At 42.2% G+C, this 8,812-nt stretch overlaps 1 protein-coding gene across 1 annotated transcript in view; it reads right to left on the bottom strand.

Moving 5' to 3' along the window:
- Positions 1 to 8,440: 8,440 nt before the first annotated feature.
- Positions 8,441 to 8,812, bottom strand: part of LOC104539106 (TFIIH basal transcription factor complex helicase XPB subunit) — a gene marked incomplete at its 5' end in the record, with an annotated part of 12,382 nt that continues 12,010 nt past the window's right edge. Inside the window, one exon of the mRNA XM_010182552.1 lies at positions 8,441 to 8,731. Within this exon, the coding sequence (XP_010180854.1) occupies positions 8,597 to 8,731 (135 nt within the window). The remainder of the gene's footprint in view (positions 8,732 to 8,812) is intronic.

The raw sequence follows: 8,812 nt of genomic DNA, 5'->3' as shown, positions 1-8,812 counted from the left end.
TTTCATCTGGGAAAGATGACTACCAGGAGCATGACAACAGCCAACAGATGTGCACATCTTCTGCTAAAAAAATATGCGTGTCAGGGAGAGAAGACAGAAGGTGATGGGCTCCGTTTGCAGCTACCAATTTCTTGGTTAGATTTCCAGGTAGCCTCGCTACCTCAGATATTTTTGGGATACCTCTCAGATATGTCAGATAGCCAAGGTATCTCAGGAGATGATGTAATTGCTATCACTGAACTTTGTAAGAAGGCTTGAGAAACATCTGTCAGGCACATCTGGCTATAGCGTGGTCTAGGTTACCTCTGGAGTTTCCGTTTTCCTCCTACAGTCCTACATGGTGTAGCTACATTTTTTTTTTATCTAAAGATGCTTTGAGAGACACAATTACTCAGAAAAGAAATACTTATGGGGAAAAATATCAAAATCATCTGGTGAGCATGAAATTCAGAACGAGTTGATCATCATAAGGAAAGGAAAGGCTAATTCCACATCTCCCTTAAGGTTAGTGGAAGACAAGAACAACAAGGAAGATCTTCCGGAGCAAGTAGATAAATGCACTTTGAGATGTCAACAATGACTTAACAACAGAATATTTATTTGACAGGAAAGATGGACACAGGTCCTAGAACAGGGAAAGTATAATTCAAACTATCTAAATTATCTGCACTGTTGAAAATACATTTGCCATATTCTGTGACCAATAATCACAAAAGTTTAAAGGTGTTGAACCAACAGATGGCCCTAGATTGAAATTCAACAAATGGAATCGGAAGAACAGAACTTTGTAATGAGCACCAAAAGAATCCCTTAACTGTACATATTAAAGGTTGTATCAGAATTTAAAAAACAAGTCTTAACCTCAGTACTAATACTTTTCTTTCAAATTTACGCAGTAGTTCTCCAGCTTTTAAAATGATGTTCATATTATTATTTCTGGATTGATGGAGGAAATACATGCACCCTTCCTAAAAAACTGCTCGCAGCTATCAGAATGGTAGGTATTTCTTTTATTATTTTGAAGACATGCACCATTAAGACAGTGTAAAACATCTGCTTCTATTAACATGCTAATGAGATACACTCAGATACATTGTGCTGTTGAGCAATACACCTTAGCACAGTGTTGCATAATGTAACTGTAAAGGTTGCAGTTTTGCAACTGGCAGTAGCTGTACATTGTTGCAGTTAATTCCATAAGTTAATTCCATAATTAGACTTTCACTCTTTTCCCACCGTTACTTCTTTTCCACAAAAATCATTGTGGGAGAGAGTGTTTCTAGAGGAGCTTCCTGTGAAAGAGTTTCGGAGGTTTTGTCTCATGAGCACTTCACCGAAACGGTACCTGTTTTATCTCCGAGGAGTTCCTGGAGGTGGCAGCAGTCCCAGCACGGGAACCGTGTTGTATAACCCCACTTGCACTCAGTCTTTGAGGCAGTTTACTTATGTTAGATTCATGCTTGTTTGTTTACATTAAAATGGTCTGAAACACAGAAAGTAAACAGGTAAATACCCAGAGGACATGCATGCTCAGTGAAACTGGGGGCTGAAGGCAGCAGTAATCGTCCCTACACCATTCACTTCAGGAGACACTGAACCACAGAACTGGTTACGAGTTTAATACTGTAAAGTAGAGCTGTCTTTAAATGCAGCCAAGGCTGCGCTGTTCCTTCACATCTGTGGTGTCTCTGGAGGATTATTCATTGCATCACTTCCACCTTATCAAGCGGTTCTTAAATAGTTACCTTGCTCACTAATAGATGCTCCAACCTAATGGGTACCCATATACATTTATTTATATTCTCTATTTACTAGCTCACCTGATGCGACAGGTAAAACGGCTGCAGATCTTCAGACCTCATTTTTGGCAATCCTCGGCGAACCTTTAGTTAAACAATCTGTGATTACCGGCTATCAAGTTTATACGTGCAGCTTTTACAACCACAGTAAAGCAAATTTCAGGAAAAAAGATCTAGCAATCCCTTGTGCTAAGTCTCCTGAGGAATTCCATGCTGTCTGGATAGACTTTGTTGCTTTTCAAGATAGCACCCAACAATGGGAAGTCTAAGACAGTTTATTCCATTATTCACATGCAAAAATTTATTAATGTAAAAAAAGAAAAAAACAAACATTGCAGCAAAACCTCAAAGCACAGAATTAACTTTAAATTAAATTCTATACTTACTGGCTGTCTGCTTTTAAAGAAAAGGTGGGATGTATGTGCCGTTTGAGATCCTAACCAGGGAGCACCTAGCAGACACCTCCATTACTACTACTATTTATCTCTACTGGAAAGTGCCATCATGGTTTTACAAACAAAACCAAAACCACCCCATCCTGAAGAATTTCCAGAGTCGGTCAGAGGCACCAGCGGAGTATAAGAGAAAGAAATAAATGAATAAAGCACAAAGTAGCAATGCATTAAACAATGAAAATTGCCAGATTCCTTGGATATAACAGAAGGACTTAAAGGGGAATTAGGATGTTCTGCAAACCTGTACAAAGAGCACCTTGCTTGTACAACAGCAGATATGAGTGAGTTGACATCCACAGGACTGTAATTTTTAGGTAGTGCAGGCGGTGGACCAGTAGAAGGTCTGAGGACCAGTGGGCCTGAAAGGCCAACATTCTGTAGTAGTTTGTCATAAGTGAGTAACAGATTACAGGAAAGTCACAAAATAGGTTGTCAAATAACCCTGTTTTAATGAAAAAAAAAATTATAAAGAATAACTATTTCTAGGAGATTTGTTAGAGTAGAAATGCAGAACCACTAACAGATGCAGGCTCCGGTACGCTATTACAGCACTGCCACACAACAGCTGTAGTAAAGTAACACTATAACCCATCAGTGCAGATACAAGTTGGTTTTTCTAGGTAAACTACGGAAAAAGAATAATCCAGACAACAATATCCAAACTGTATGGTGGTTAAAGAGCCAGACACAGGGAGGGAATATTTATTAATCCGAATGAACACATGTGGGCGACCACAACATGGAATGAAACTGTTTGGTTCTCCTTGTTGTGCCAGATCATAATTGTGTGGTTCTGTTTGACTGTAAAATTAGAGGAGTTAACGTATGAGTGTGCCACTGAGGTTGCTGGTTTGCTGACACACACAGCATCGCTACTGCAGAATCTGAGTTGGAGGTCAAATATGCAAACTGCAGCACATTAAATAGCCAACATTATGATTAAACACCCAAATTTATGCTACAAGAGAGAGATGAAGCTGAAATAACAATTTCCTAGAGTAGACTTGGGGGAAAAAAAAAAAGAAGGGCAGAGTAAAGGAAAGAAACCAACAAACATTTGAAAGAGCATCAGAGGATTTTGCATAGTGAAAGGTTTAGGGTGCAACCTCAAGTGGGGGAGGGACTGGCACCACCTGACCCCATGTTCCTCCCAGATACAATCACAGACTTGCTTCAGGCCATCGAGCTCCAGTAGCACTGCCACAGCGTTCCCAGGAATAACGGTGACTGTAGCGGCCGTGATACAAAACCTCCCTCCAAGCCACACAAACCCACCAAACTGTACAGAAGGGAGCAGTTACGCCACCAGCACCACCCCACCAAACCACAATTACCTGACGTGGAAGATAGGTGTTTTCCCCTGCTTCTCCAATCTTCCAGCGTGTGTGTTTATCAGACGTTTTAACACCGACTCGAAAACACACTCACAGTTCTTTACATTTGAACAGGGACGTCTGTCCCGGCCTGGCGGCCTGCGGGGTGTGAAAAATGGCTTCACGTAACCAGTCAGTGTGGACTTTGTTATTTCAAACAAGCTGGAGCACATACCTCTTCACAGAAGTGCTTCAGTTTTAGTTAACTTTTGCTGTGTAACGGGATCACGCTATAAACTAAACTTGACTATCGATAATTTGGTATTATTTTTGGATGATAAATGTGTCTCCAGATCCACAGTCGCACTGTTCTCTCAGTCCAGACCCCCCCAGTGGGGTCATATTAATGGTACTTTGTTACCTTCACTTAGTTATTTCTAAATCCAATTTAAACTTGCCCTCTTCTTTGCATGAACTCTGACAAAGTTCAGTTGAAGCTTTCTTTGTGTCCCAATAACATTGGTATTCGGAGTCAATGGTTACATTTTCATCTTACCAGGAATTCTGTTTTCTCAGAGCTATTCTCACTTTTTAACAGCCTTGCCTATATCTGGCTTGTAATTATTTGAACATTCCTTTATGATAAACAGTATAATAAATATTGTACTGTATGGTTTAAATAGCTAATGCATCTACAAGTACAGTTTATGGAAGTAAAAGATACTTCATCCGAGGCATTTAACTTGGCCCAGTTAACACCTTCAGAGCTGACAAACACTTGAAAAACAGTCAGGAAGGTAAGCAAAAATTTTCAGTGTAGTTTGAAACATCTCTTCACTGAAAAAACACAGTAGTCAGGATTTTTGCCTTTTCTGACTGTTCTCAAATCCATCTTTGAAGGACCTCTCCAAGTTTGAAGTTACTTCTTTGGAATTTTAAACGCTATCTAAATGCCCATGGTTTTTCCTGAAAAGGGAACAGACTTGAACTTAACAGCCTATGAGGTGAGAAGAGAGCTTATGGATAATTTACTATCAGCACGGCTTTAGGTTAAAACCAAAATGAAAACTTCTCTCAGTCTTCAGCTTCACCTACCATATAACAACAAACAAAATCTTAATCGAGTATTGCACAAAAAGAAGGCATTAAACCGGAGGAAGCGAGCCAGTCCCAGGCGCTCAGAGCACTGTGCATGAGTTACTGTTCAGTGCTTACCAAAAACCCCATGAATCGACTGCAACAAATACAAAATTCGGCTCTGCGTGGAGACCTTTTGTAGCTGGTTTAGATCCTTATCCTGTGTTTCTTCTTGTGTACCACACGAAGTTACCCTGAGAACTGCCTGCCTCGAGGGCCCAAGTTTTTCAACAAGCTAGAAAAAAGTAAGGCACTACTAAAAACTATGAGCATCAGGAGGGCATAAGGCACCAGAGAAATAGAAATCTGGTGTAGTTCAGTGCTTTGCTGAGCTGCAATGCTGCTGAAATTGCCACCCCAATGTCACTGTGCCCTTTCAGTCTAGAAAGCCATCTTAAAGAATAACAGCAATATCCTTCAAGCATTAATCCCTTCACATATAGACACTTGCTGGTTTGCTGTGAGGATGAAGAGCACAGAAACCCAAGTTTCAGTATCAGAAACATAAACAAAGAAAAGAACTATTAAAAACTGACAGTGCCTCAGGAAGATGAAGTTTCCTCAGTCTGGAACTCAGCCTAACTAAGGTGGTGGCCAGGGAGCAGAGCAGCAGCTTTTACTTCAGCACGGAAACCTGAACTGCATCCAAGAAAATCACCCCTCCTTTGTCCACAGACTTCCAAGAAATAATGTGAACTTACCCCTAAGTTCACCTGCCTCTGTCATCGCTCATGGTCTGAAACACAGCTCTGCCACACCACTCTTACTTTGCCCCCAGTTCAGTGAGAACCCTACAGCAAACAGATCCTTTCTGGGTAATCATCCAGCGACCACTGTTCATCGGCAAGCCACCTGGACCCAGGAGCTGTATCACAACGTGCTGCTGCTGGGGAACATGCAGCGTTGTGTCAGTGCGCTCCTGCAGGGATAAAGGCAGTGTCTCAGAAGTGTACACATACAGCAGTGGAACGGCAGAAGCCAAGGTTTTCTTCATGCACACCATTTTCAAGGCAGAGATACAGCTCTCAGCCACGTTGTTTCCACAGTCTGCTTAGCAAGTGTCTGCTCACTAGCCACTTGTGCAAGTGAAGGACTGGCCAACAAGAGCGTCTGATAAAGCACGTGAGGATCTGACTGCAACTGCAGTCCACAGCACTGCTTCAAAAACACCTGCCTGACAAAACACTGCTGAGCTTTGTGGCTGAACCAGACAATTTTGTTTCCTACAGACTAATTCTGGATCAGCCCATCATGACTGTGGGATGAGAAGTCGTACATTTGAGCTGGACTGCAGTAGTCTGGAGTAGTGAGAGGCAAGTACAACAAAAGCCGCAGGAACCAGCAGTGTTTCTTGGCGACTGGAAAGCAGGACTGACCGACCATAACCCAGTACCGATGCTACCGTGCGCATCAGCAACTGTTTTGTAGTGAGTAAACGCACAGCAGTCTGCATACCAGTCACAGCTACAGTCTGGAGTAACAGCAGGCAGCAATTACTGCAGTAATCATACCAAAGTAATTAAATCTAATGTTTAAATACCAACAGACTATTAATGAAGCATGGAGTCATTCTTGCCTCGTAAAACTATTCTACTTTACGTGATGCTGAAAGTACTGCATCCCACACAGACCCATTACTTACAAGAGTTAGGATCATGAGTCACTATAGTCAAGATTTACTGCATGAGAACTACGGCGTAAACTACTACTAGTGCCACAGTTACAAATAATAGTATTACTATTAGGGCATTCTCACTCTGTGGTGTGAGGTTTTTTCAAATTTATGAAGAGTGGAGAACAGTTCCAAAGCAATTCATAAAACACATTATGGAGAATTACGCAGAGGAACGCCAGCTGACTTGCTCAGCTATCCCACTGTCATAGATCCCTCCCGTTACACTAAATTATCATTTTTCCACTAACTGTTGCCACCGGAGCTAGCCCAAACTACTATGGGAAGTAAATAATGCTTTAAAACTGGGCAGAGGAAATCAGCACCAGCATACTGCACCTTAGTCTCCTCCAAGAAGCACTCCAGCACAGCCATGGCTGGTCCAGCTGTGAGGCAGAAGACTGAACAAGAACCACGCATCACAGGTTAGGGCTCAGAGACTGAACAAAGTTTAAGCTGAACCAGATCAGTACCCTCTTCAGAACTGCCTGACTGACAGACCAAGAACAAGTACCATGTGTTCAGAGTCATGCTTCCAATATTTCTATATTCTCAATGTGTGCATTTATGTTATTAAGAAACAGAATCAGTATTTTCTCTAAAACACATTTGTCATATAACCAGTGTAGCTGTACCATACATACTCCTTCCAGTATAGTAAAGATTTATACTAACCTATTTTGGACCAACAGATCAACGTTATTTCACAGGTTGTTCCACCTCTCCTCCACAGAAATAAACTGCAGTCTTCACTAACAAAAAAACTCAATTTCAGGAATCTTTTCACAGAATCACACAGAATCACAGAATCGCTCGGTTGGAAAAGACCTCTGAGATCATCATGTCCAACCGTTCCTGTCTACCCCCTAAACCATATCCCTAAGTACCTCATCTACTCGCTCTTTAAATACATCCAGGGATGGTGACTCCACCACCTCCCTGCGCAGCCTGTTCCAGCTTCTGACGACCCTCTCAGTAAAGAACTTCCTCCTTATCTCTAACCTGAACCTCCCTTGGCACAGCTTGGTGCCGTTTCCCCTTGTTCTATCCTCCATCACCTGGGAGAAGAGACCAGCACCCACCTCTCTACAACCTCCCTTGAGGCAGTTGTAGGTGGTGATGAGGTCTCCCCTCAGCCTTCTCTTCTCCAGGCTAAACAAGCCCAGTTCCCTCAGCCGCTCCTCATAAGGCTTGTTCTCCAGAGCCCTCACCATCCTTGTGGCTCTTCTCTGAACACGCTCCAGAATCTCAACATCCTTCTTATAGTGAGGGGCCCAGAACTGAACACAGGACTTGAGGCGTGGCCTCACCAGTGCCAAGTACAGGGGGATGATCACCTCCCTGGACCTGCTGGTCACACTGTTTTTAACACAGGCCAGGATGCCATTGGCTTTTCTGGCTACGTTTTTCTTCACACCTCTGGTTCCAATTCACCTTATGACAAGTCAAAACACTTTGATTTAACAGTAACTCCCTCAGTGACACTGCACTGTTTAGCAGTTACGATGCGTTTATTGCATGGTTAATAAGTAGAACATAAATGACAAGGGAAACTGCTTTTATTTCAGCAACTTCTCAACAGCAGCAAGAAAAGTGAGGAAATGGAGCACAGAATTTACTAATGCTTTCCTTGAGTCTACTTTAGAGACAGAGTTCCTCTTTCTCCTTGTCTTTGAACTTCAAAATACTTCCGAACAATCTGTTAGAACTTCAAGACAGGTTCTATCATAAGTATAAATTAGCTCCCAAGTTTAAAAAATATTCTATAAAGTGCTTCAACCAGGATTTGTTCAGCTCAAGGAATGACTTTTATTTAAGCATCTTGAAAACCAGTATTTCGTTGAGCAGACACGGTATCACAGATAAATAATACCTGAAACATCAGTACAAACAAACTTCTCTTACAACATCTTTCCAGAATTCTTCTGAAAAGGGGTTTTGAGCTGATAAAAATAAATTCTATTCATTACCCTGAAAACCAGACAGGTGTAACCAGGATCCAGTCACTGGATAACAACTTTTCTGTGGCAAGATTTAGTTCCTGTTTGCCTTTCACATTCATCGATGACAGCACGTATGTTGCTACGTAAACATGTGGCTATGTAGATCCATATGAAAAAAGTCTTTTCGAACACTTGTCAGCATTTCAACTCCATGTTCTTCGTTATGGAAACAGATGCACGGATCCGCAGTCTTCACAACACGCGAACACGAAGGACGTCATTTCCGGAAGCGTTTGAAGAGCGGATGGATGTGCTTGTTTGAAGACGCCTTGCTCCGGGAAGAGTGGTATTCCATGTAAACCGTGTCATCTGCTCCTGACAGGGAGCTCATTGTGCCCGTACGCCGCGACACCTGCAAGCAGAAGGAGGAAACACACATGCTTGGTGTGTGACTACACAGACCAGCCCTAACCCACTGATGCCCGCTGGCTAC

Source organism: Mesitornis unicolor, unplaced genomic scaffold, assembly GCF_000695765.1.
Source record: "Mesitornis unicolor isolate BGI_N332 unplaced genomic scaffold, ASM69576v1 scaffold36774, whole genome shotgun sequence".
Lineage (NCBI taxonomy): Eukaryota > Metazoa > Chordata > Aves > Mesitornithiformes > Mesitornithidae > Mesitornis > Mesitornis unicolor.
Note: the sequence above shows the minus strand (reverse complement) of the source record. Positions and strands in the feature narration are given on the sequence as shown.